Genomic DNA, 25,591 nt, shown 5'->3' with positions numbered 1-25,591 from the left:
AAACTACTATCAGTCTCAAAGCCGACCGTCTTGCTGTTCACAAGTACCCCACTGAACTTGCCGTGACTTTGGATCAGTTCCTGGTTTGGGCCAGAAACACCTCAAATCTGAAGCGCGTGATGGAGATGCTGTCGAAGTATCCTGTTCAGCTGGAGGATGCCTATCTAAGAGCTCGGAAGATTGATTGTCATTGGGAAATTGTACGACCTGCGGACTACATGCACACATTTGTAATTCCACAAGACCTTGCCCTATCAATGCAGGCAGCAACGACTACTACCCGGAAGGAGAAGCAGCCAATTGTACTGGATTAAAAGGCCAAGAAGCAAGGACTTGTTCTCGACGTCGTCTTGGCGATTGATCCAAAACTGTGGAAATTTAGCGGGTATGGTTGCTTTAGCGATATGGTTGCTTTAATATGGTTGCTTTAACATGCTTATGTTTCTAGACAATATGTATGTGCTCTAACAGGATTCTACGCGATCAAGGCGAAGTGTACCTCATGGTTGAAGGACCGAAAGTGGCTGGAGCAAGATTGGCGTAAAGTTGACTCCATCGTGGATCTTTTCGCTGCGGAGACAGCAACTGCAGGACTACCGCGTGATGCTGTTCCCGAGCGGCACCAAGGTCTAGCGAACGAAATTATCTCAAAGTTTACTTCAAGTCGGCTACGCACTGAATTTGTGACGCTCTCCAACAAAGTCCTGATCAGCTTTGACAACATCGTGGGAGGGATCTGTCGTGGATGGCTAAATGATAGCCCTGTGGACTTTTGCTTGGAGACCCTTACGAGATCGGTGGGGAAGTGCCATGTGCTGTCATCACTGACATGGGCTATCGGATGGCCAAGTCTCCCTAAGACAGCACTTGCAGCAACGAATTTTATTATCCACTCCGTTAATCTGCACGCAGACCACTGGGGGGTAATTATCCTTCGCCTACGCTACACAGCAAAAACAAGCAAGCTTCGGGTGCATGTTTACATGTACGAGCCGCTCATTGATGATGACTATCACCATGAAATGGAAATCGTGTGGACTGGAATCCCGAAAGACAAAGAAAATGAAGGAAAGGAGGGGCTTCGTGGTTATGTGGAGCGGTGGCACAAGGCTTCTGACCCCCGTGGCCATCTTTTCTTCGATCCGATTGAGTGGATCTGTGCCCCTCAACAACCTGATTTTGCTAGCTGTGGTGTAATGGTAGTAGTCCAAGCCCACAGCTATCTTAGGGGGAACTTGCAGATGCAACTTTCTAGAATTTCCAAGAACGACGTCAAGGTGATGCGATTGAAAATGCTGTGGGTCATCATGTGTTACTCCCAAGAACATCATCTCTCTGAACGCGACGTCGCTAAAGCTAGCCAGATTCATCATCAGCTACAGAACCAGCTCTGAGAAACACCACAGTCTGTATTTACCTTTAAATACAGAGTCTATGCTGCATTAGTCTTTCATTTCTCGCACCGCCAGCTCCAGTAGAACATCGAGGGAAGCAGCGTCGTCCTCTGCAGTGAGACCACCTTGGTCGGCCCCTTCATCGCCCAAGACGGCTGCTAACGCATAGCTGTACTCTTCGCGATCTTCGACGAGGGCTTGGATTTGTAGCTGCGCTGCCAGAAGCTTTTCCAGATGCTCGGTGAGCTCATCCAGCTTCTTCTTGAGGAGTGCAATCTCGGCGATTCTCGCGCGCACCAGCTCATGTGCCAGCGATTTCTTCTCCATTTTTGCTGTCGCTCAAAATCTGCTAAGTGTTGAAAATGTGGGACACATATTGTCATGTGTTTCACGTATTGCTGTGTAGAGAACATCAGTTAGACGCCACCACGACGTGTCTAAATTTAGAGATATATGTAGCAAGACCATGACGAGGGCGACGTGTCCCTGTCATTTACGCGTCATTTAAAATAAATTACCGGGTGCCAGCTGGTTTTAGGGTTGCTTTAGGCCTTGTGGTTGCTTTAATTTCTGTCGTGTTGTCGTCATATGGTTGTTGTAACGCCATTCGACCCGAGCACGCTACACCAGTACATGTACAGTACAACAACTTCAAAATGTTTCCCATCCTGATAAGTGACCATCTGCTGTCATGTAACTTTCTTTGACTGAGAACGAGCCCTCGATTTTCTGAGCAGAATTGTTATCATAAGTTTGCATGTATTGTGGGAACCGATTAGATTGTCTAATTGGAATATAAATCGGTTGGTTAAGCAGATGATTAAGCTTAATCGGGTCGGATTTAGTAAATCCGACCTCCTAATTAGATCGACAGCCTAAGCTTTGCACTCTGATTTGACAGAGCAGTCTGTTGTGCCTGCAACGCCATGTGGCAAGCTGATTTAGCTGCTCAGTGGCTTACAAAGCTCTGGACGACTGATTTGCATGCTAATCAGCCCGAATGTCCGACACCCACTCGGCATTCGGCGGCGGATTTAAGGTAAAACCGACAAACGCTAATGCTGACGAGAAATGACAGCGCAAATATATGGCTTCACAACTTGATAAATAGATAGCAGTGCTCACAGAGAAGTATTTAATGCGCGTGATGCTATTGCTCGTTAGTAGGAGCGCGAAACAGTCAGCTCGTGGTGGTAGGTGGTTGTTCCGCGTATGGCTGGCGGGTAATGAGGCAATCCCTATTTTACTAACGCTACACTGATTTATACCCTTACCAATGACATATGCAATTATAAGGATCCCCGATTTAGTACCAGTCAAATCTCTCATGAACGCTGCTTTATCAGCTAATCCGCTCGGACAATCTAATCGATTTCCACAATACACTACATGTACCTTTACACGATACACGAATCGGGGCCTCTCCATCCCATTTTTTGCCAAACACCCTGTCCAGTCCTAGACAAAAAATTGCGTTGAAAGCGACTTGGTTGTCATTAATTAACTTGCCACAAAGTCATGAGCCCAGGCAGACCATGAAGTCCGACACCTATTTAAGATAAAATACAAGGCTGTCCCACGTAAGAAAGTCAAATGATGTGTGTGTGTGCTTGTCAGGCGTTGCATGGCATGCACGAGTGACCATGTGGTTGGGCCAGATCGAGCTGTGGCGGCCTGCATTCGCTGCAACCATACATGTAAGTAGAGCTGTCAACGTTTTGCCTATACCCCCAACTCGCAAATACGTTTTACATAAACTGTCCAAAACCGCTAAACTCCCTGGCAACAGACTCCAAACTTGCGTCCTGTAGCAGCTGTTTGTATCAATACCTCTTAAATCAGAATAGTTTTTAGTATGTGTTTTGCCAAGTTTTTGCGTTTGCTATCTGGAGCGAATTATACATGCGCATACAGGAACGTACTGCTATGTAAGCATGTCTGCTCAACAACGTGGTGGACATGTTGTACCAACGCCGGCGTATTATCCGCCAGGTTTCTTTTTCTGGTGAGTATCGCTTGGTGTCACGAGCCTTATCTGGTTGAGAGGGCGAGCTTGGCCTGTTCACACGGGACGGGACACTGAGCACCTCGAAATGAGAATATATGAAATAAACTATGGAAAAGTTTTAGTGTGGGTTTTGTCGGTTTTGACTGGTTTTGGGACTTATGCACAAGGTTGAGGGTTGCGCGGATTGGAGGCAAAACGTTGACAGGCCTACCCCTAAGGCAACATGTGCAGCACGATTTGTCTTTGACCTCGTTGTCCTGAAAGCTTGAATTCATCGAACTTGCGGACAACGCGAAGCTTACAGTACTAAATTGAGTGGTACTTGTACCCTTGGTTTATCTGCAGTCATTCTTTGAACTCGAATCAAGCTGCCCAATTAGTCACGACAAGCGATCGAGACCCTGGAGCTTCATGAAAATTCTAGTAATACTCGTAAGAGTTGTGAGCTTGACAAGGCAATGAATGCTGTAGCAACTCAGGAGACTTACCCTTGTATATGTGTTTGTACAGTATCTGAGAAACGACCTCATTGGCAGATCGTTGGATTGAGCCAGCCAGCTCTCTTTTGCCCCCCCCCACACACACACACACACACAAAACCGCGCTATCGTCGTCCCCGTACTCTTTCTAACTTTACCTGGCATTTTAATACATGTAGAGCCGGGAAGGTAAGAGCGAGGTTGACAGAGAGAGTTGTGATTCGCAGCCTGTAAATGCCCAGCCGATTCTGTCGAAGCAGCTTGGGGGCTGGGCCACAAGGGCCCTCCTTGCGAACACTTCATAGACGCGGGTGATGGCTATGCTCTTCAAATCTGACTACAAAGAGCGACTACCGCATTTGGCGTGTGTGGATTTCCGTTGTCAATTGTTGTGCGCCGTCCAGCGTAACGCGGGCGTCGAAAGAGAGAAATTCCGTAGAGTGGTCGCTCTAGTGGAGGACTCTTGTTCCAACGTGCTCCATGCAAAGCGACACTCCTGTCAGATGACGAGGTGGTAGAGTGAATGAGCGAATTCGACCCCCAAAGTTGAGGCTCAAGTTTTCACCAGACACTTGGACATTTGTTACGGCAACTATCAACTATCAGCGCAGCTGTGGCTTTTGATGTTCGACTAGTACACGGTAGAGTGGTTGGCGCCTGAGCGTTTGCTTGTCGCCTCGGGTCTGCCGCGATCCCAGCAGGTTTGGCCACGCACATGTAACGCAACTCCCTGTATCAAGTCCTCAACGAATTGGTGCTCTGTCACGCGCTCACCGCTTGCCACCCACTCCCTCTATCGACCTGTTCGTCGCGCGACGTCAGGAGGCGTATTTCGTGCGAGACTCACGTTGCTCGAGTTTGTCCCTTCCGACTCACACACACACCACGGCACTCGTTGCTCATTATCGATTTCGTTTCGCGCAGCACAAGTCTCCAACCAACACCGCGCAACAGCCAGCAATGCAGATCTTCCGCCTCGTTATCGTTGCCGTTGCCGCGTTCGCCATGCAGGGCGCGCACGCCGGTTCTAGCACGACGGCGCTGCAGAACTCGGATGTCGCCCAGACGTCTACGAAACAGGGTGTCACCACCAAGAGCTCAATCTCCACGGGCTCTGCCCCGGGCCTCGCTGCCGGCACCACCGGCGGTGGCAACATCGCCCCCGTGTACCCCGCGTCGCTCAACGACCTGAGGAACTACCTCCAGGACTCGCAGCCGCGCGTCATCGTGCTCACCAAGACCTTCGACTTCCGCGGCTCGGAGGGCACGAAGACCGAGACGGGCTGCCGTCCCAAGAGCCACCGCGACTGCCTCGCCAAGAACAACGGCTACAAGGGCCAGGACGTCATCCTGCAGAGCGGCGGCTTCGCTAACACGGGCGGCTGCGTGCAGGGCACGTCCGTCAAGATCACGTACGACATCGCGGCCACCAAGAACCCGCTCATCGTCTCGGACAACAAGACCCTGCGCGGCCTCGGAACGAACGGAGTGATCAAGGGCAAGGGTCTGTGGCTCCGCGGCAACAACATCATCATCCAGAACATTCACATCACGCAGCTCAACGCGCACCTCATCTGGGGCGGCGACGCTATCTACATCCAGGGCCTCAACGGCGGCAAGACCCCCATGGAGCGCGTTTGGATCGACCACGTTAAGATCTCCAACCTCGGCCGCCAGATGATCGCCACGGGCTCGGCCAGTGTAAAGAGCATGACCATCAGCAACTCCGAGTTCGACGGCCGCACGCAGTACTCGGCCACGTGCGACGGCAACCACTACTGGACCTTCCTCTTCCTGGGCACGCAGACGCAGGTGACCCTCGTCAACAACTACGTGCACAACACGTCGGGCCGCTCGCCCAAGGTCGCCGAGAACTCGATCGTCCACGCTGTCAACAACTACTGGGTCAACAACACGGGCTTCTCATACGACGTGCTGCAGAACGGCAACGTGCTGCTGGAGGGCACCTACTTCGAGAACACGGCCATCCCTAACAAGCACGACGCCGAGACTGTGGGCGCCATCATCGCGCCGTCCTCGACCATGCAGTCGGCGTGCAAGAACGCGCTGGGCCGCAACTGCGTCGAGAACGTCGTGTCCAACTGCGGTACGCTGACGGGCTACCGCGAGTCGGCGGCTCTGGCCAACTCCAAGAAGGTGGCCAGCTACTACAAGCCCACGTCCGCCAAGAAGTTCGGCACCACCAGCCAGAACTTTGGTGTGGGCCAGATCTAGATCGTTTGAAAACGATAGTTTGTAAAGCTACCGATGAGAAGGTAGACAGGTGTCCACCTCACTGCTGCTCAAATGGCGGTGTGGGGTAGTATAGCGTGTAAGGCACCGATAGAGAGGGTGTCGACAGGCATCCAAGTTCATTGTTGCGTTTCAATATTAGACGTCGGTCGAGGCAGGCCTAAAGTACATCTCGAAGTTTGTTGTTTCAGAAATGAGTTCTTTCAAAGCTTGACAGATGCGAGAGAAATACACCGCTAAGTTGACAAAGTCAACTTAGCAACGTACAGCTGGACTTCGGGTCATCCCAGTGATAGCTCTTGTCGATGTGCTTTCAGCCTTAGATGAAAGATCTCGCGAGCGCAGCGAGCTACTGTTTCCTATTTGGTGCCCCCATTACCGAGGAAGGTTCATACAGTGTGCACCCCGTTGGCTATTTCGATTTGGTTGTTTGCATTGGAATAAAACGAAAACTTTTGACTCGTACCAAACAAACCTTTTGCATTTTTTTGACAGGGACAGCCGGTTGGCACGGCAGCCTTGCGGGAAGCAAGCTCCCCTGTTTCCACTACATTGGGGGTCAAACGAAGTTTCATTAATGGGAGCTTGTGCGATGACCATCAGCTCAGTCCGATAAGGGACGAGGAGAGCGGTGCCCCCAAATGGTCATGCAATCAGCCCCACTAATGCAACGTCGAATCGCCTCGCGGACCTGTTACCATGTTTGCCGCCAGAGTAGCAACCGACTCCTTGCAGAGTCTAGTGTAGGTCTTGAACGCATCGGAAACCCAACGGCCGTGAAACTGGATCGTGAGTGCATCCGTGCCAGCTCGGTACGTGTGGGTTGCTCCGCCCGCTCGTAGAGAATGGGAGCTGAAACAGCGTGGGTCTTCGCCAGTGCTGGTAGCCGCCCGCTTGATAGCTTCTGACACATCATCCGTCGCAATGCAGGCCGGTTTTCCGCAGCGGTCCAGGTACACTGCAGCCGGTATATCAGCGGGTAGGTGTTTCCGGACTTGGAGAAGGATCAAGGCACCAAACACGGGGCACAAGAATGGGTGTCCCGAGCGCGACAACATCCTCGTTGTAGGAGAGCCGCCCTGGTTAGTCTTGGAGCCGATCAGGCGCATACACACCGACTGTGCCTTCGATGGGGACAGGGTTGGCTGGCCTTCCGCATCCAGAACCGCGATGTCTTGAGCTCGAACAGCAAATCACTTGAACGAACCGCCAGTAATTGCCACGATTTCCGACCGCCGAAGGAGGAAAAAGAACGCCAGGCACATGACCCCCCAGAGGGCTTGCTCGAAGGGCTCAGGCATTGAAAGGTTGCGGAAGCACACCTCGAGGAGTCCGATTGACACTGGTGCTTTCCGGCGCGGAGGTGAATCGAGACGGCTGATGCCTTTGAGCAGCATACGAATGCGCGGGTGTGCGATCGGGATGTCATGATCAGATGCCGCGAAGAAGTGCCGAACACCGATGAGCACGGCCATGATCGAGTCGCTGCGAATGGGACCCCCGGACCCGAAGCCACACCGAAAGCCGTGGAGAATAAAATCCGAGATGTGCTGCACTTGAGCAGCGAGAGGCATGCCCAAAAGCGAGGGTGCAATGCCCTGGTGGGACGTCCAGGTCGTCCACTTGGTCAAGGCTCGGCGGTATTGCTCGAACGTGGAGTCGGCAACGGGGTGCGCTCGGAGATACGCTGCCAGATATCGATCAGACCTTGAATATCCACTGTCGGCGACACCTGCGACCATCCGGGAGTTAGTGACGAGAATTTGACCGCATACGATGGGTTAGCGGCAATGCGGGAGCCAGCGTCGGCGCGTTCGTTGTCAGAGCCGGCCACGTGCGACGCCGAAAACCGAAGCTGGAACGAAGTCTCCCACCAGCTAAGTAGCCGGATAATCACTTGAGCGCGTGAATTACAGGACGCGAGCTTGTTTTGTCATGCGACCGCAGAAGTGTTGTCGATGCGAAATTGAACGTGGCGTGGGCGATCGTTGCGCGAGGCACCGGAGCCCCATAGGCCTCCCCATGCGTGGACCGCGAAAGCGCACGAGAGCAGCTCCCGAATGTTGATATCGAAGCCGTTGGGCGTGCCATTCTTAAAAGCCGCAATCAAGGCACGCTCGCTGTCCGAGAACTGGTACGTGAGGGCCACTTGCGATGATACATCCAGCGCGCAGAGGCCATAATCGGACGCATCCATTTCGACTACAATATCGGGTACTGGGAGAGCATTGAAGTATTCCAGCGACACGCCGTTCAGGCGGGGAGTGTGGAGCACACACCACCACCATATCAGGTCTTGTTGCATGTCCGGCGTAATCGGAACACGCTGAAACCGCTGAAGATAACTTTCGCGTCGGCGCAGACGCTGGAGAAACGGCCGTGCAGCACGGATGCATGTTGCGACGTGCCGGAGGCTACCCATCAGCGACCGGTAGGCTTGCCTTGAAAGTGATGAAGCAGAGTACGCAGCCGCCACAATACAGCGTGCCTTGATTATCTTCTCCGTTGGCATCGAGACCGTTTCCGCCACCGTGTCGAACATGAGGCCCAGTACACGTTGGCGTGTGTTCCAGTCGGTGAACTTCTTAGTGTTGATAGCGTCAGCTCCCAGGACTGCTACCATAGCGTACCGTAGGGACCGATCAACGTCCTCGCAGGAGGTGCCAATGTCCGCAGCCGCATTGATGTGGTTGTCAACCCAGTGATAATTGAAGACACCACCCGGGTACTCGCCAGTCGTGTGTGAACCGTGCACGTAAGCGACAGAACCACCAGCAATCTCGTAGAAACCCGGTGATCCAGTCCAACCGAATGGCGCAGCGAGCTCGATCACGATGACATCGTCCTCCTCGATGTGGCCGCCGAAAAGATACACGCTGTTGCTGTGAATGCTGATGTTGCGGAAAGCAGACGCCACATCACCAGCCATCACACACACCCGGGTCCTTGGGTGAGCGCGCTTGGGCCTCAGGATTTCGGCCGCCACCGCGTCGCAGTGAGTGTACTCCGGCTTGGTGATGCTGTCCTGATCCGTGTAGTCGTTGATGGAAGTGCCTTCGGGGTATGACAGATCGTGGATCGTCCTACCCGACACGTTTGTGTCCTCATTGCCCTTGTCCACCCCCCCCCCCCCCCCGAAGGGGCTGATAATAACCTCGGGCCATTGCTTGAGGAGATCGCGGTCGAGTACGAGGCACCGCCCAGCATCCTGCTCCTTGCGAATGTTCTTGCGGAGCACATTAAGGCGATCTCGCGCCGACCGTGATTTGGTGGCCGCTGTACCTGCCGTGGAGGTGTCTTGCTTAGCCGAACTTCAACTCCGCCCTGCACGATTCTCTGGAGCTCTTCCAGATGTGCGTAACCCTTGCATACTTCGTTCAGCACGCCTGGGACCAGGCTCTTGTTAGGCCGGTAGTCATCAGCCGTCTGTCCGCGCACCAGCTCCACAAAGGCTGGCAGTATCATGCCCGACTGTCGTGCATATTCCGATAGCGCCTTTTGCAACGGGGTGTCCAGAAGGAACTCGGGTCCCGCCGCGCCTGGTCGCGACAGCGGATAATTGTCCGGCGGCAGCGCGATGCCATATTTTGCCATAGCTTGAGCCAGAGTAGCTCTCCGAGACATCCGCAGTAAATCGCTCCAGGCACGGGCGTTCAGGTGCATGCCTGCATCGGTCTTGACGCTGACGACGGGGCGCAGGTAGCTTGGCCGCGGCGCGATATCGTTGCGCAACTTGGCTTCTTCTAGAGGATGACCCGTACTTCCTTGGTCCGGGGTACACGATGCCGACCCCGGCGAGCCGATTATCCGCGAGGCCGGCTGAGTCGCAGCGCTTCTCAACTCACTCCCACGTGGTAATGGACACCTAACATCTTGTGATATAGTGAGAGGTGACGCTCCACGTATATGGTTTAATTGGTGTACCGGCTGTATGGCCGGCACTGGCTGTACGGCCGTGGGTGACTGTATGGTCGACCCGGACTGTATAGTCAAAGGTAGCTGTATAGCTGTAGGTGGCTGTATGGCCGACCCGGACCGTAAGGTCAAAGTGCCGCTGGTGCCCTTGTGGCTACCTGGTGAAGTCGGTGTTCCGGTGGTGGAAGAGGTCGGACGAAGGGCAAAACAGGTGCTCTCACGGAAAATTTTCCGCTCGCGCGCCGAAAGTCTCTCGAGAAGTTCGCGTTTGACGAGCCAGCTTCCAGCGACGACATCTCCGACGACTCCTTGAAATGCATCACAGTGAGCCCACGTGACCCCAGACGACTACTGAAGATCGCCATCAGCACCGCAGGAGTAGCTTGAAACTTTACCGCCTCTAGCTCCCGCATCCATAACACAAACGACATCGCAGACAGGGGCTTACCTGTCTCCGTGCCGAATGCGCGGAACATCCGGCTCGCCGCCAGAAGATGAGCTTGCGGTGGGTTGTAGTCGCCCTTCGCCTTCTTCGCACCTTCGGGGAAGCTTGATGTCGTCAGGTACCGCAACTCCGCCGGCGGCATCTCCCCCTTGTTGTTAGGAGCCGTGGGAGCCGAGGGGTCTGCATGCAGGCGTGACGTGACGGCGACAGGGAGCTGAGCAAGCCCTTGCCCGGCCACCAGCGCACACAGACGTTCCACCTCATCTTGCAGCTCTTGCAATTGCGCACGAACAGCAACGCCGTCCTGAGGGGCGATGTCGTCGGTCGCCACCGAGGCTTCGTTGGGGGTCGTCGCGACGGCGGTGCTCCCATCGACGGGCGCAACAGTCGCCTCGAGCGCAGTGCCGGGCGAGAAGGAGGCCATGAAGGAGCTCAGGTCGAAGCCGCTGTCGGATCTCGGCGTCGGCACCGCACATTTCGAGGTCGTCGCGGCCTTCGCTGGCTTCGTCTTCGCTGGAGTCGTAGTCTTACGCGGCTTCTTCGCAGGCGGCGCCGGCACCTTGTCCTCCGGGTCGGAGTCGGAGTCGTGGCCGCCGTCGGCCACCGCTTTCCGTGGTGCCTCGCCGCTGGTCCCTGCCGTCGGCCGCTTGACCAGCTTCTTTTTGCCCTTGCGAGCTTCCGTGAGGGCTTCACCGGAGACTACCTTCGACGTCGCCCGCTTGCTCGTGCGGAGCGGGGCGGGGTCGGACGTGCGCCTTGCAGGCGCCCTCGCCCATGGTTCGTCCGCGCCCGTGACGTCCACAACATCAGGAGGGGCTGAGTCCGCGGCAGCGACGGCAGTCGGGCGCTCGCTGTCCGACGGGACCGTCTCGGTCCTGGGTGATGGCGAGCTGGGGGCGCCGGCTTGGTCGGTGGTTCCACGGGTGATCATGACGTAGTCTTGAGAGGTTAATGACCCCCTTCTTGCTTGCTTGTTTGTTGGTCTTGATTCGAAGTGAGGGGAGAACGCCACGCGTCCATCGGTTGGACTGTGGGCGGTCAGGGTTACCGGTATAATACCGGTGTGTACCGGTATATCGAAAGTACTATTTTGAAGTGGAAAACACAATTCCCTGGTTCTACCATGGAATACAGCTCTTGGCGGTCCACATATCTGAATTTGCCACACTTTAGTAAATGTGGACTGCCCAGAACCACGCCACGACGAGCAGCGCTGTTCTCCTCACGGCCGCTACGCTCGGCTCGCTCTACGCAGGATGGAAGGTCGCGACCGCCCTGTACTCGCAGCGCGTACTTGATGCAGCGCTCACGAAGCAAAAGCTCCACTCCCCGGACTCGACGCTTCCGGTACTCGGCAACACGCTCGACCTGCTCTTCTTCCAGAGAGAGCGACTTTGGGACTGGGTCACGGAGCAGAGTGCAATCAGTGGAGGCAAACCCTGGGTGCTGCGAATCATCGACCGCCCCACGTCCCTCGTCGTCACGTCCCCCGAAACGCTTGAAGACATTTTCAAGACGCAGTTCGAGACTTTCGAGCGAGGCGCCGACATGCGCGAGCTCTTCTACGCGTTCGTGGGCGATGGGATCGTCGGAGCGGACGGCGAGCAGTGGGTCAAGCACCGACGCACTGCCAGCCTCATGTTCACTACTCGAACGCTGCGTGAAGTGGTGGATGCAGTCGCAAAGGAGAAGTCGCTCCAGTTACGGGACGTACTCTCAGAGTGCGCCAAGCAAGGGCGCGTAGTGAGCATGAAGTCGCTGCTGACCAAGTTTTCGGGTGACGCATTCACCAAGATCGGCTTCGGAGTGGACCTCAATAGTCTTGGAGGAAATGTAGAGTCCGCAATGGATCACCCTTTCATGGAGGCAGTGGAGGTTTATGCTGAGGTGCTTTGCACTCGGTTGCTGTCACCGACCTGGCTGTGGAAGCTCAAGCGCTTCCTCAACGTCGGAGACGAACGCGCGCTGAAACACGCCAACAAAATTGTGCACGATTTGACATACGAAGTGATGCGCGAGTCCATGGAGAAGAAAACCCATGGAGAAGGAATGGCGTTACAGCAACCATATGACGACAACACGACAGAAATTAAAGCAACCACAAGGCCTAAAGCAACCCTAAAACCAGCTGGCACCCGGTAATTTATTTTAAATGACGCGTAAATGACAGGGACACGTCGCCCTCGTCATGGTCTTGCTACATATATCTCTAAATTTAGACACGTCGTGGTGGCGTCTAACTGATGTTCTCTACACAGCAATACGTGAAACACATGACAATATGTGTCCCACATTTTCAACACTTAGCAGATTTTGAGCGACAGCAAAAATGGAGAAGAAATCGCTGGCACATGAGCTGGTGCGCGCGAGAATCGCCGAGATTGCACTCCTCAAGAAGAAGCTGGATGAGCTCACCGAGCATCTGGAAAAGCTTCTGGCAGCGCAGCTACAAATCCAAGCCCTCGTCGAAGATCGCGAAGAGTACAGCTATGCGTTAGCAGCCGTCTTGGGCGATGAAGGGGCCGACCAAGGTGGTCTCACTGCAGAGGACGACGCTGCTTCCCTCGATGTTCTACTGGAGCTGGCGGTGCGAGAAATGAAAGACTAATGCAGCATAGACTCTGTATTTAAAGGTAAATACAGACTGTGGTGTTTCTCAGAGCTGGTTCTGTAGCTGATGATGAATCTGGCTAGCTTTAGCGACGTCGCGTTCAGAGAGATGATGTTCTTGGGAGTAACACATGATGACCCACAGCATTTTCAATCGCATCACCTTGACGTCGTTCTTGGAAATTCTAGAAAGTTGCATCTGCAAGTTCCCCGTAAGATAGCTGTGGGCTTGGACTACTACCATTACACCACAGCTAGCAAAATCAGGTTGTTGAGGGGCACAGATCCACTCAATCGGATCGAAGAAAAGATGGCCACGGGGGTCAGAAGCCTTGTGCCACCGCTCCACATAACCACGAAGCCCCTCCTTTCCTTCATTTTCTTTGTCTTTCGGGATTCCAGTCCACACGATTTCCATTTCATGGTGATAGTCATCATCAATGAGCGGCTCGTACATGTAAACATGCACCCGAAGCTTGCTTGTTTTTGCTGTGTAGCGTAGGCGAAGGATAATTACCCCCCAGTGGTCTGCGTGCAGATTAACGGAGTGGATAATAAAATTCGTTGCTGCAAGTGCTGTCTTAGGGAGACTTGGCCATCCGATAGCCCATGTCAGTGATGACAGCACATGGCACTTCCCCACCGATCTCGTAAGGGTCTCCAAGCAAAAGTCCACAGGGCTATCATTTAGCCATCCACGACAGATCCCTCCCACGATGTTGTCAAAGCTGATCAGGACTTTGTTGGAGAGCGTCACAAATTCAGTGCGTAGCCGACTTGAAGTAAACTTTGAGATAATTTCGTTCGCTAGACCTTGGTGCCGCTCGGGAACAGCATCACGCGGTAGTCCTGCAGTTGCTGTCTCCGCAGCGAAAATATCCACGATGGAGTCAACTTTACGCCAATCTTGCTCCAGCCACTTTCGGTCCTTCAACCATGAGGTACACTTCGCCTTGATCGCGTAGAATCCTGTTAGAGCACATACATATTGTCTAGAAACATAAGCATGTTAAAGCAACCATATTAAAGCAACCATATCGCTAAAGCAACCATACCCGCTAAATTTCCACAGTTTTGGATCAATCGCCAAGACGACGTCGAGAACAAGTCCTTGCTTCTTGGCCTTTTAATCCAGTACAATTGGCTGCTTCTCCTTCCGGGTAGTAGTCGTTGCTGCCTGCATTGATAGGGCAAGGTCTTGTGGAATTACAAATGTGTGCATGTAGTCCGCAGGTCGTACAATTTCCCAATGACAATCAATCTTCCGAGCTCTTAGATAGGCATCCTCCAGCTGAACAGGATACTTCGACAGCATCTCCATCACGCGCTTCAGATTTGAGGTGTTTCTGGCCCAAACCAGGAACTGATCCAAAGTCACGGCAAGTTCAGTGGGGTACTTGTGAACAGCAAGACGGTCGGCTTTGAGACTGATAGTAGTTTGCATCAGCTGTTTCGGAGTCGACCTTGACTTTCCTTGGCTTGGTGGCTTAGGAACTCTAACGACATCGACCTGGCGCACGCGCGACTCTGTGTCAGGCTTCGTAGAGCTTGAAACCTTGTCACAGCTACTCATTCCGCAGCTGTCATGAGATTTCTCGTCGATGGGGGGTCGAATTGGAGATGACTGCGAAAGGTGAGTGCGTTGTGTCGGTAACATACTTTCGTCGGACTCGTAATCGCCATAATTCATGGTCATGGGGCTGCTTTCCAATGCGTCCATGAGCGTCATAGTCCCCATTGCCTCCACGGGGTCCAGAATGGAGTCTGAGACAGGTTCAGATACATCTTCTTCTTGCTTGCTATCTTCAGCAGATTCTGTAGAACTCGGTTGGGGGCAGGATTGACACGGTTGAGCCCTATGTCGATCGTTTCCTTCCAGGCACTTAGCTCTTGGTAGAAGTCTGCACTAGACAAATCTGACAGGTGTTCCAATAGCGGTTCCAGCATCGCTTTTGCGTATGCGTATTTTTCAGCTGAAGACAATACAACCTGGTTTGCCCGTTCACCTCGCCGTAGCCGTACGTACGCAACTTGCTTCCTAGCTTTGGTTGGCGAAGCGTTACCCCCCGCAGCATAAAGTGGTTGTTCTGGTTCAGCCCCAGTGTCGTTCGGCAACTTTACTTTCGGCAACCTTAACTTGGACATCTGCACAATTGGCTGTAACATTTTCGCTGCAGCCGTCAATTCGTTTTTCACTTCCAAGGTCTGGTACGTACTCCACCGATCATGAATTGCCATAGCTGGAAGCAGTTTGAAGCCATGCCCCTCGCTAAGTGCATAAGATGACGACATGGTAAATGGTGACTGCTATAAAATAGACAAGTACACGTCCACTCCACATCGTGACAGCGAAAGGTTTGATTCCCGCAATAAATTTTCCATTGTGAAGGACTCGACGCTGTACGCTCACAAGTCGCATCTGCCATGAAGTTCACAAATCGTTCCCACTCTTTTCTCACTTTCTCGAAGATGTCAGGGTACAGTCGAGTTGCTACCGTCCGGAGAAACATCGGTATGGTTTTAGGAACGGGCGAAGTCGAATGGTGCTGCGCGATGACGAACCCGATCTGCTGAGTTATCATGATTTGATGCTGCACCAAGCCCGCAATAGTCTTGTCAATTCGTGTCTTGTGCCCCAACAGTATGTTCACTTGATTCCAGTTTGACTCGATCCTGTTCGTTGTAGAATTCCCAGCCGTGAAAAATTTGCTGTGAGCAAAGTTCGCCTCTCGACACGAATCCCAGTTCTTTTCAAAGTACGAGAATAAAGCTTGTTTCTTGTTGTCTTCGCAGTATTGCTTCAATGCACCGTAACTAGAATCGTAACCTGTCTCTGTGGAGCTGCATATGGTTTGTTTTCCAATGTTAGCGTTACCACAAGAATCATAAATAGAATCTGTTGCGTACCTGTACAGCGATTTTATCATCAGGTTGAGTAACTCGTCGCGTTCAGACACCTTCAGCTTGTATGGGGCCCGCTGCATCACCTTCTTCCAGTACGAAATTGCATGGAATTGACAAAGTAAAACTTTCGCAGCAGGAAATAGTGTTTTCAGCACCCTCCACTCAACGAAATCTTTGTCGATCACGATGTAGGATATCATCCGCCAACTTGGGTTCTTCTCTTGGAAATACTCCAGGATTGTTGTCATCATCGGAGCTCGTTGGTTGAGGCATATGAAGTCTACAACTGGGAACCCTCTACCAGTAGCGGTTGTGACGACCAGACTCCAACACACAACAGTAGAAAATCACTTTGTTAATAAGGTTGCTATATCATCGATATGGTTGCTATAACTACGCAAGGTTGCCGTAACAAAGATAAAGTTGCTATACCGAACAACTCATACGCACCCAAGTGATAGCCCAAATTGTTCGTGCCGTGAGTGAAATCCATCGTAAGAGTGTCGCCCCAGCGCTCGAACATCAACTTCTGCACCTTTGTTTGCATCACGATACCGCATGTCACGTCCATTTGGTCTTGAATAACAAGGACGTCACTACCGTCTAACTGGCGGATAGCTTGCAGCATGTCTTTCAAACGGGCCTCCGCTGCGTCGTGCCCCATAATACTGCGGATCAGATTACGGGTCTGTTGAGGTGTTATTTTGCAGCCTAGCAAACACACAAAGCGCGAACAGTAACGTAAGTATCACTTCAGCATATCATATATAAAACTACGCACCGATTCTCTCATTCAGGAAGTTCGTGATGTGCTTGGAAGAAACACTAGCATCCGTTAAAGTCTTAACATCTTCGAGATCTTGCTCGTCCAACGGAAGTGTCTTTGTTGTCAGGTACAACGATGCTTGCGTTCGGGTGGTCGGGTGCGTGTGGGTAAAGTTCTGATTATCAACAGCGACATGTGAGAAATACTAACAAAGCAAACAAATACACGAAAAGGCAGATACCTCGTTTCTTATGACAATTCGAAATTTGCCATTTTCCATCCGCTGAACAGTTGGTGTCATGCGTGCAGGACACCCGCAATAGTTGCTTTTCTATTGCGATGTCCCTTGGAGCGCGACGCTTGCGAAACACCGTGTGTACAGCGGAGGACCTTGTGACTCCAATTAAAACGTGAAGGGATTTGGTCCCGATGATTGCTGCATATGAAAGGGGGTTTCGTTAATAACTTAAATTTCTCATCAAACAGAGGTCACACATACCTGTTGTACTGATTTCGTGTCTCCGAGCTTCGTACTCGAAACTTGAGGTGGTGCTTCTGCTTGTATATTTTCAAGTGTGCGTTGAACTTGCTCCAACTCTTGATATTCGCTGGGGTAAAGGGCGGAACGGGGTTGATAATTTCTTCGCGCTCCTCGTTGATCTCCCGCAACTCGTCAAGGTGCTTGCTTGATCGCTTCCGCGGTATGTACTGCTTGTTCCGCTTGGATAAACGTGGGGCCGAATCAGCGTCGACAGACTCGTGAAGCTGCAGCTCCGCCTTACGCTTTTCCGCGAAAGATTGGTCTTCATCCCCAGCAGAAAGCTTGCATTTGGCCAGGCGGTATCTATCGATTCCAAAGTGAATGTCAATATTAATGATAGCGCAACCTTTTTGCTTAAAACAACTTTAACGAGAATACCTGGTGTTTTCTTGCGTGCTGTGGCTTTCTTTCTCGGCTCGGGGCTCTGTTTGCGTGTCCTGCGTTCTAAACAAACTAAAACAATACACAATACATTATCAGTTCAACTCAATAAGTATCAACAATAATCCAAACGAGTCTTACCCGCTTCTGCTTCGTCTTCTGTGCTGGATTCTCCGTCGTCGTCTGCCTCCTGTTCATCGTCACTCGCCTCCTCTTCATCGTCGTCACCATCCTCTTCATCGCTATCGCTCTCCTCGTCATCATCGACCTCTTCTTCGTCTTCCTCCTCTTGGTAGCAATCCTCCGCCTCTTCGTCGCCGTTGTCTTCCTCATCCTCCTCATCCAGAACAAAGTCTTCGTCTTCGTCGTCGTCTTTTTCAATCCCGAGAGCGGCGTACATGTAGTTTAGCTCCTCGTTTACGTTCCGCAGCTTTCGGCCTAAACAATACATACCGACAGAATTCAAACAAAATGTGAGGCACGTAGATACTCTCGTTGCCACCAACATGGAGCATACTGATTACCGTTTATAATGGCTCCCCCCGCAGGAGCCATCGGTCCCCCCTCGCCGTTTGGTGCTTGACTCATTCGCGAGAGGTGCGTGCCCCACGTGGCCTCCGTTCAGCAGCGCGATTCTTAAAATGAGCGGCTGTGAGGTGGCGCACTTAATGGCATCGTACCTAATCAGAAGCGCACTTTAGCGTGATTTGCGTACCTAAGGGCTTAATGGTAATTTAGACATTTAAATTACGCTCGTAATTTTTGAAATCCCTAAAAGCAACCATACATGTCTCAGAATGGCTAAAAGCAACCATACTTATGGTTGCTCTAACCACTCCCATGGAGAAGGAAGAAAGGACCTGTTGAGCCTGTTCATGCAGTCAGGCGACACTGTGGACGTGCAGGTTGTTCGTGATTCGGTCATGAACTTCCTGCTGGCGGGTCATGACACAACCAGCTTCAGCTTGTCTTGGGTGGTTATTAACCTGAACCGCTACCCTGACGTGCTGGCCAAGCTACGCACCGAATTCAGAGAAAGGTTGCCTGGGCTGATGACCGGCGAGATCGACGTCACAACGTACGAGGACTTGCAGAACCTGCCTTACCTTGAGGCGGTCGTGAAGGAGAGCCTCCGGCTGTACGTGACGGCGGTAAACCGCGTGGCAAACCAGTCGACGACGCTCAGCGACGGCACGTTCGTGCCTCTTGGCTGTGGCATTATGGTAGCATTGTACGCCGCCGCTCGAATGAAGAACGTGTGGGGTGAAGACGCCGACGAGTACAAACCCGAGCGATGGATCGACCCCAAGACGGGGAAAGTCAAGAACGTATCTTCGTTCAAGTTCATCAGCTTCATCGCGGGGCCTCGTCAATGCATCGGCATGCGTTTTGCCCTGCTGCAAATGCGGGTCGCCATCGCTGGGATGTTCAGTCGCTTCGACTTGAAGACTGTGGAGGACCCGTTCAAGCTCACGTACGACATCGCATTCACGCTGCCGGTGAAAGGGCCTCTCAACGTTTCCGTGCATGAACTTGCGTGAGCGAGGCGTCCGTGGCAGACAAAGGAACTCCAATGGGCTGCTGTCGCGGGTATACCCGTAGGCGGGCCGCGCTCAGCGCGGCTTTGGGAACAGTTAGCCGGCTAAACCGCAATCAAATCAAATTAAAAGACAAAGGAACTCCATGTACTTAGGACAAACTCTAATCAGAAATGCGCTATCTCAACAGAAGGCTCGAATTGTTGTGTGCTAGACTTTGTCCTATCGGTTGCAGAGCAAATAGGATGTTCATGAGGCTCCTACGTAACGTGTTTACCTCTTCTGCGCTCTTAGGATAGCGATCTGATCCTTCGAATCTGGCAATCTAAATTCCTTTACAGAAGAACCATAGAGAGTTGAACTAGTAAATAAAAGCACGAGCACTGTTCAGGTCCCTGCGCTGAAAGGTCGGTCAAAAGGTCACCTCCTTGCCTCCCGTCATGTGGACCGCCCAGAACCACGCCACGACGAGCAGCGCTGTTCTCCTCACGGCCGCTACGCTCGGCTCGCTCTACGCAGGATGGAAGGTCGCGACCGCCCTGTACTCGCAGCGCGTACTTGATGCAGCGCTCACGAAGCAAAAGCTCCACTCCCCGGACTCGACGCTTCCGGTACTCGGCAACACGCTCGACCTGCTCTTCTTCCAGAGAGAGCGACTTTGGGACTGGGTCACGGAGCAGAGTGCAATCAGTGGAGGCAAACCCTGGGTGCTGCGAATCATCGACCGCCCCACGTCCCTCGTCGTCACGTCCCCCGAAACGCTTGAAGACATTTTCAAGACGCAGTTCGAGACTTTCGAGCGAGGCGCCGACATGCGCGAGCTCTTCTACGCGTTCGTGGGCGATGGGATCGTCGGAGCGGACGGCGAGCAGTGGGTCAAGCACCGACGCACTGCCAGCCTCATGTTCACCGCCCGAACGCTGCGTGAAGTCGTGGACGCAGTCGCCAATGAGAAGTCGCTCCAGCTGCGAGGCGTACTCTCAGAGTGCGCTAAACAGGGGCGTGTAGTGAACATGAAGTCGCTGCTGGCCAAGCTGTCGGGCGACGTGTTCACCAAGATCGGCTTCGGAGTGGACCTGAACAATCTTGCTGGCGACGTGGACTCGAAGATGGACCACCCGTTCATGAAGGCAGTGGAGGTATACACTGAGGTTCTTGGCGCTCGGCTGCTGTCCCCGACGTGGATGTGGAAGCTCAAGCGGCTGCTGAACGTCGGAGACGAACGCGAGCTGAAACACGCCAACAAAATTGTGCACGACTTCACGTACGAGGTGATGCGAAAGTCCATGGAGAAGAAGACCAGCGACAACGGCCATGGCAGGAAAGATCTGCTTAATTTGTTCATGGAGGCGAACGACAACACCGACGTGCAGATTGTCCGCGATTCCGTCATGAACTTCTTGCTAGCCGGGAGTGAGACGACTAGCTTCAGCTTGGCGTGGGTCATCGTCAACTTGAATCGGTACCCCGACGTGCTGGCCAAGCTCCGTGCGGAGTTCAGAGAAAAGTTGCCTGGGCTAATGACTGGTGAGATCGACGTCCCAACGTACGAGGACTTGCAGAACCTGCCTTACCTTGAGGCGGTCGTGAAGGAGAGCCTCCGGCTGTACGTGACGGCGGTAAACCGCGTGGCAAACCAGTCGACGACGCTCAGCGACGGCACGTTCGTGCCTCTTGGCTGTGGCATTATGGTAGCATTGTACGCCGCCGCTCGAATGAAGAACGTGTGGGGTGAAGACGCCGACGAGTACAAACCCGAGCGATGGATCGACCCCAAGACGGGGAAAGTCAAGAACGTATCTTCGTTCAAGTTCATCAGCTTCATCGCGGGGCCTCGTCAATGCATCGGCATGCGTTTTGCCCTGCTGCAAATGCGGGTCGCCATCGCTGTGATGTTCAGTCGCTTCGACTTGAAGACTGTGGAGGACCCGTTCAAGCTCACGTACGACATCGCATTCACGCTGCCGGTGAAAGGGCCTCTCAACGTTTCCGTGCATGAACTAGCGTGAGCACGCATAGCGTTGAGACTTTGAACAAGGACGATTTGTGTCGACCTTAATGATTGATCGATCGCTCACGCTGAGTTTGTCGTCTGTGTGCTTGATGATCAGCTCTGCAGCGTCTTCAGACGGGCCTCTTGGCTGCATAATTCCTGCATAGTGAAGCTGATCTTGCATCCGGGAAGATGGTTGCGGTGGTGTGTGTACAATGTACACATGTACACTGTACATGTATGCTATGCTTTGCTATGTGTAGCTAGCTCGTGCGCGGCGCCTGCCAACGCTGCCGCAGTCCCCATTTTGCATTTCGCAGCGAGTACTTCAAGCATCGTCCTAGACCTTTCAACTAGCAGACCATGTGGGGGTTGGCTAAGCACCAAGTGAGCGAGCGCGAAGCCGCGCTGGCCGTGAGCGCTCTCGGCGCGTTGTACGTCAGCTATAAGCTCCTCTCCGCCATGTACAAGTCCGGCAGCATGGCCCGTGCGTTCGACGCCCAGGGACTGTACCGCCCCAAGTCGACGCTGCCGATTCTGGGCAACACACTCGACGTCATGTTCTACCAGAAGGAGCGGTTGTGGGACTGGATGGCGGAGCAGAGCATTCTCAGGAGGGCAAGCCCTGGGTGCTCAGCATTGTCGGTCGCCCCGACGCGCTTGTGGTCACGTCCCCCGAGGCCTGCGAGGATGTTTTCAAGACGCAGTTCGATAACTTCGGGCGCGGCACGGAGCTGCGAGACGTTATCTACGACATCTTTGGCGACGGCATCGCCGGCGTGGACGGCGAGGAGTGGCAGAAGCAGCGCCGCGTCGCCAGCCATCTCTTCTCGATGAAAATGCTGCGCGACGTGATGGACGAAGTGATCATCGAGAAGGTGACCAAGCTCAAGGACGTCCTCGCCGAGTGCGCCAAGCAGGGCAAGGTCGTCCCGATGAAGTCGCTCTTCGGCAAGTTCACAAGCGAGGTGTTCACCAAGATTGGCTTTGGCGTCGACCTCCGCAGCCTGGAGAGCGACCCGTGCTCGGACTCGAACAACGCCTTCATCCGGGCCGTCGACGTGTACGCGGAGGTCTTCGGGGCGCGCGTTCAGTCCCCGGCGTGGTTCTGGAAGCTCAAGCGCTTCCTGAGCATCGACGACGAGGGTCGACTCAAACAAAGCGCTAAGGTGGCACCCAGCAGGTGCTGGCCAAGTCGTTGGAGGTTCGGCGCCAGGACAGCAGCGACGCTAAGCGGACGGATCTGCTGACGCTGTTCGTCGAAGCGAACACGAGCATCGACCCGAAAGCGGTTCACGACACGCTCATGTCCTTCCTGTTGGCCAGCAAGGACACGTCGAGCTTCAGCCTGTCGTGGGTCCTGATCAATCTCAACCGCTACCCGGCGGTGCTGGCCAAGCTCCGCGACGAGATCCGGGCGAATCTGCCTGGTCTCATGACGGGCGAGATCAAGGTCCCGACCATGGAGGACTTGCAGAAGCTCCCGTACCTGGAGGCCGTGGCGAAGGAGAGTCTGCGTCTGCACATGACGGCCTCCAACCGCATGGCCAACACGGCCACGACGCTCAGTGACGGCACCTTCGTGCCGGAAGGCTGCGCCGTCATGATCCCCATGTACGCGTCCGCGCGCGTGAAGAGCGTCTGGGGCGAGGACGCGGCCGAGTACAAACCCGAGCGGTGGATCGACGCCGCGACCGGCAAGGTCACGCCCGTGTCCCCGTTCAAGTTCGTCACGTTCGGCGCCGGCCCCCGTCAGTGCCTCGGCATGCGCTTCGCGCTGCTGCAGATCCAGACGACGATGGCCGTGCTGTTCAGCCACTTCGACCTCAAGACGACCGAGGACCCGTTCGACCTCACCTACGACTTCGCCATCACGCTGCCCGTCAAGGGCCCGCTCAACGTCACCGTGCGAGAGATCACACCCGCTGCCTACTAGGCAACAACAGCCAACATTGTACAGTACTTGCACGTAACATTGACCTTTTGCCTTCTCAACGCCCCAAAGCCCCCTACTGTGCATCTGTACCTTTGAATGCTTCCCCTCGGGAAGGTCAACTTGCAAGAAGGACAATCGATGATCGATCGCTGAGCCAGCGCTACGTTGTCGGCGCTTGCAGCTGCGCATTGGACCCCGGGCTTGTCGTGGACAATGCGCGGCTCGGTGCCTCGACGTCCCTTCTCCGCCAGTAGCGCTGCAGTTGAAGTGAAGAGGCCACGCGGGCCAATGAGCAGGGCTCGGCGCGCCCTCAAATCTGAAGTAGCCGCTCCTGGCGCGATTAGATAACGGGAGACACGCTGGAGACGATCCGAAATGGGTTGCCCAGCCGGCGCCTGCGCTAAAGCACGGCAACCTCAGTCATGCTGATCCTTGCGGTGGTGCGAGGCTCGCCACGCTGGCCATTGCTGCCGACTCGACTCGGAGCTGCATCATTTTGGAATTCGCCTCGCGCCTCGCAGTTTGACTTCGATCGGATCCAAGCAGCATGTGGGGCATCTCGCAGCACCACGAACGGCAGGCGGTGCTCGCCGCGGGGACGCTCAGCGGCCTCTACCTGGGCTACAAGCTGCTGGTCGCCGTGTACAAGGAGCTGAAGATCACGCGCGCGCTGGACGCCCAGGGGCTGCACCGCCCCAAGTCGACGCTGCCGATTCTGGGCAACACCCTGGACGTCATGTACTTCCAGAAGGACCGACTGCAGGACTGGATGGCCGAGCAGAGTCAGGTCAGCGACGGCAAGCCCTGGGTGCTCAGCATCATCGGGCGCCCGCAGACGTTGATTCTCACGTCCCCCGAGGCCTGCGAGGACGTCTTCAAGGCGCAGTTCGACAACTTCGGACGTGGAGACGAGCTCGTCGACCTGCAGCACGACATCTTCGGCGAGGGCGTGGCCGGCGTGGACGGCGAGAAGTGGCTCAAGCAGCGCCGCATCGCCAGCCACTTGTTCTCCATGAAGATGCTGCGCGACGTCATGGACGAGGTCATCTGCGAGAAGTCCCTCAAGCTGCGCGACGTGCTGGCGCAGTGCGCCAAGGAAGGCTGTGTCGTCCCCATGAAGTCGCTGCTGGGCAAGTTCTCGAGCGACGTGTTCACCAAGATCGGCTTCGGCGTGGACCTGCACGGCCTGGACGGCGACATCAACTCGGAGATGGACCACCCGTTCATCGAGGCCGTCGACGGGTACGCGGAGGTGTTCGGCGCTCGCCTGCAGTCGCCCATGTGGTACTGGAAGCTCAAGCGCTTCCTCAACATTGGCGACGAGCGCATGCTCAAGCGCTGCATCAAGGTGGCCACGGAGCTGCTGAACGAGGTCATGCTCAAGTCGATGGCGAGCAAGACCGCCGAGGACTGGAACACCAAGACGGACCTGCTCACGCTGTTTGTGGACACCACGGGCAAGACGGACTCGTCCGACCTGCGCGACGCCATGATGGACTTCTTCCTCGCCGGCAAGGAGACCACGAGCTTCAGCTTGGCCTGGGTCATCGTCAATCTCAACCGGCACCCGCGCGTGCTGGCCAAGCTTCGTGCCGAGATCCGCGAGAAGCTGCCGGGCCTTATGACGGGCGAGCTGGAAGTCCCCACGATGGAGGACCTGGCCAAGGTGCCGTACATCGAGGCCGTGCTCAAGGAGAGTCTGCGTCTGTACATGACGGGCGTCCACCGCACGCCCATGCGGTCGACCACGCTCCGTGAGGGCACTTTCGTACCCTACGGCTCGTATGTGGTCATGTCGGTGTACGCCGCTGCGCGGGTCAAGAAGGTGTGGGGCGAGGACGCCGCCGAGTACAACCCGGACCGCTGGATCGACGAGGAGACGGGCAAGATCAAGTTCGTCAACCCGTTCCAGTTCATCACGTTCGGCGGTGGCCCGCACCAGTGCATCGGCATGCGCTTCGCCCTGCTGGAGATGCAGACGGTCATTGCCGTGCTCTTCAGCCGCTTCGACATCAAGACGGTCGAGGACCCGTTCAAGATCACGTACGACTACAGCGTCACGCTGCCCATCAAGGGCCCGCTCGAGTGTACCGTGCACGAGGCCACCGCCCCGGCATACTAAGCTCGTAGCCACCTGCAATTACATGTAATTATCATATCACTTCACTTCTGAAGTGGAGTGTCCTCTTGGTGCTGCTCACGCAGAGATGGAAGCAACGACAACACTCAGCTGGGCGGCAAAAGCCACCTTGTTGGTCGTGTGTATATTCTCAACTGAGGCCTAGATTCTTCTCTTTCACCTTTTGTCTTACTCCAACTGCAAGTGGTATAGTGGGGATCAGTATAATCCGCAACAGCCCCACCTACGGATTCCCATCAACTTGCATCTCCAAATCTTGCCCTTGGCAATAATCCCATTGCAGCTCTG

General features: G+C 54.3%; 16 protein-coding genes across 16 annotated transcripts; 8 read left to right on the top strand and 8 right to left on the bottom strand.

Annotated features, from left to right (window-relative positions):
• Positions 1-314: 314 nt before the first annotated feature.
• On the top strand, positions 315-1,094 carry PHYSODRAFT_408295 (hypothetical protein; the record flags this gene model as incomplete). Its single annotated transcript, XM_009532392.1, has 2 exons — positions 315-385; positions 449-1,094. Coding segments are annotated over 2 exons (717 nt in total), but the record flags the coding sequence as incomplete, so codon positions are not given.
• A 348-nt stretch (positions 1,095-1,442) lies between these two features.
• Positions 1,443-1,721, bottom strand: PHYSODRAFT_513913 (hypothetical protein; the record flags this gene model as incomplete). The annotated part of the gene is made up of 1 exon (XM_009532391.1): positions 1,443-1,721. One exon carries the CDS (start codon positions 1,719-1,721, stop codon positions 1,443-1,445), a length of 279 nt encoding a protein of 92 aa, XP_009530686.1.
• Positions 1,722-4,841: 3,120 nt separating this feature from the next.
• On the top strand, positions 4,842-6,150 carry PHYSODRAFT_546965 (pectine lyase-8; the record flags this gene model as incomplete). Its single annotated transcript, XM_009532390.1, has 1 exon — positions 4,842-6,150. The coding sequence occupies one exon, from the start codon at positions 4,842-4,844 to the stop codon at positions 6,114-6,116; it is 1,275 nt and encodes a 424-aa protein (XP_009530685.1). The 3' UTR covers positions 6,117-6,150.
• A 2,751-nt stretch (positions 6,151-8,901) lies between these two features.
• Positions 8,902-9,279, bottom strand: PHYSODRAFT_407424 (hypothetical protein; the record flags this gene model as incomplete). Its single annotated transcript, XM_009532389.1, has 1 exon — positions 8,902-9,279. A coding segment is annotated over one exon (378 nt), but the record flags the coding sequence as incomplete, so codon positions are not given.
• A 1,237-nt stretch (positions 9,280-10,516) lies between these two features.
• PHYSODRAFT_394760 (hypothetical protein) lies at positions 10,517-11,407 on the bottom strand (the record flags this gene model as incomplete). The annotated part of the gene is made up of 2 exons (XM_009532388.1): positions 10,517-10,987; positions 11,147-11,407. Coding segments are annotated over 2 exons (732 nt in total), but the record flags the coding sequence as incomplete, so codon positions are not given.
• A 263-nt stretch (positions 11,408-11,670) lies between these two features.
• Positions 11,671-12,636, top strand: PHYSODRAFT_514382 (hypothetical protein; the record flags this gene model as incomplete). The annotated part of the gene is made up of 1 exon (XM_009532387.1): positions 11,671-12,636. The coding sequence occupies one exon, from the start codon at positions 11,671-11,673 to the stop codon at positions 12,634-12,636; it is 966 nt and encodes a 321-aa protein (XP_009530682.1).
• Positions 12,637-12,823: 187 nt separating this feature from the next.
• PHYSODRAFT_512318 (hypothetical protein) lies at positions 12,824-13,102 on the top strand (the record flags this gene model as incomplete). The annotated part of the gene is made up of 1 exon (XM_009532386.1): positions 12,824-13,102. One exon carries the CDS (start codon positions 12,824-12,826, stop codon positions 13,100-13,102), a length of 279 nt encoding a protein of 92 aa, XP_009530681.1.
• A 348-nt stretch (positions 13,103-13,450) lies between these two features.
• On the bottom strand, positions 13,451-14,230 carry PHYSODRAFT_410014 (hypothetical protein; the record flags this gene model as incomplete). Its single annotated transcript, XM_009532385.1, has 2 exons — positions 13,451-14,096; positions 14,160-14,230. Coding segments are annotated over 2 exons (717 nt in total), but the record flags the coding sequence as incomplete, so codon positions are not given.
• Positions 14,231-15,243: 1,013 nt separating this feature from the next.
• Positions 15,244-15,716, bottom strand: PHYSODRAFT_406569 (hypothetical protein; the record flags this gene model as incomplete). The annotated part of the gene is made up of 3 exons (XM_009532384.1): positions 15,244-15,373; positions 15,439-15,566; positions 15,633-15,716. Coding segments are annotated over 3 exons (342 nt in total), but the record flags the coding sequence as incomplete, so codon positions are not given.
• A 366-nt stretch (positions 15,717-16,082) lies between these two features.
• PHYSODRAFT_513024 (hypothetical protein) lies at positions 16,083-16,256 on the bottom strand (the record flags this gene model as incomplete). Its single annotated transcript, XM_009532383.1, has 1 exon — positions 16,083-16,256. A coding segment is annotated over one exon (174 nt), but the record flags the coding sequence as incomplete, so codon positions are not given.
• A 525-nt stretch (positions 16,257-16,781) lies between these two features.
• PHYSODRAFT_513203 (hypothetical protein) lies at positions 16,782-16,952 on the bottom strand (the record flags this gene model as incomplete). The annotated part of the gene is made up of 1 exon (XM_009532382.1): positions 16,782-16,952. A coding segment is annotated over one exon (171 nt), but the record flags the coding sequence as incomplete, so codon positions are not given.
• A 311-nt stretch (positions 16,953-17,263) lies between these two features.
• Positions 17,264-17,485, bottom strand: PHYSODRAFT_512909 (hypothetical protein; the record flags this gene model as incomplete). Its single annotated transcript, XM_009532381.1, has 1 exon — positions 17,264-17,485. A coding segment is annotated over one exon (222 nt), but the record flags the coding sequence as incomplete, so codon positions are not given.
• Positions 17,486-18,571: 1,086 nt separating this feature from the next.
• On the top strand, positions 18,572-19,237 carry PHYSODRAFT_335024 (hypothetical protein; the record flags this gene model as incomplete). The annotated part of the gene is made up of 1 exon (XM_009532380.1): positions 18,572-19,237. One exon carries the CDS (start codon positions 18,572-18,574, stop codon positions 19,235-19,237), a length of 666 nt encoding a protein of 221 aa, XP_009530675.1.
• A 437-nt stretch (positions 19,238-19,674) lies between these two features.
• On the top strand, positions 19,675-21,243 carry PHYSODRAFT_511223 (hypothetical protein; the record flags this gene model as incomplete). Its single annotated transcript, XM_009532379.1, has 1 exon — positions 19,675-21,243. The coding sequence occupies one exon, from the start codon at positions 19,675-19,677 to the stop codon at positions 21,241-21,243; it is 1,569 nt and encodes a 522-aa protein (XP_009530674.1).
• Positions 21,244-21,419: 176 nt separating this feature from the next.
• PHYSODRAFT_316603 (hypothetical protein) lies at positions 21,420-23,163 on the top strand (the record flags this gene model as incomplete). The annotated part of the gene is made up of 4 exons (XM_009532378.1): positions 21,420-21,431; positions 21,588-21,808; positions 21,865-22,373; positions 22,397-23,163. The coding sequence occupies 4 exons, from the start codon at positions 21,420-21,422 to the stop codon at positions 23,161-23,163; spliced, it is 1,509 nt and encodes a 502-aa protein (XP_009530673.1).
• A 547-nt stretch (positions 23,164-23,710) lies between these two features.
• Positions 23,711-25,285, top strand: PHYSODRAFT_335022 (hypothetical protein; the record flags this gene model as incomplete). The annotated part of the gene is made up of 1 exon (XM_009532377.1): positions 23,711-25,285. The coding sequence occupies one exon, from the start codon at positions 23,711-23,713 to the stop codon at positions 25,283-25,285; it is 1,575 nt and encodes a 524-aa protein (XP_009530672.1).
• Between the last annotated feature and the right edge of the window lie 306 nt (positions 25,286-25,591).

The sequence above is a fragment of the Phytophthora sojae genome (genome assembly GCF_000149755.1).
Source record: "Phytophthora sojae unplaced genomic scaffold PHYSOscaffold_6, whole genome shotgun sequence".
NCBI classification, from domain to species: Eukaryota; Oomycota; class Peronosporomycetes; order Peronosporales; family Peronosporaceae; genus Phytophthora; species Phytophthora sojae.
The sequence above is the reverse complement of the archived record's forward strand: the minus strand, read 5'-3'. Positions and strand labels throughout refer to the sequence as shown.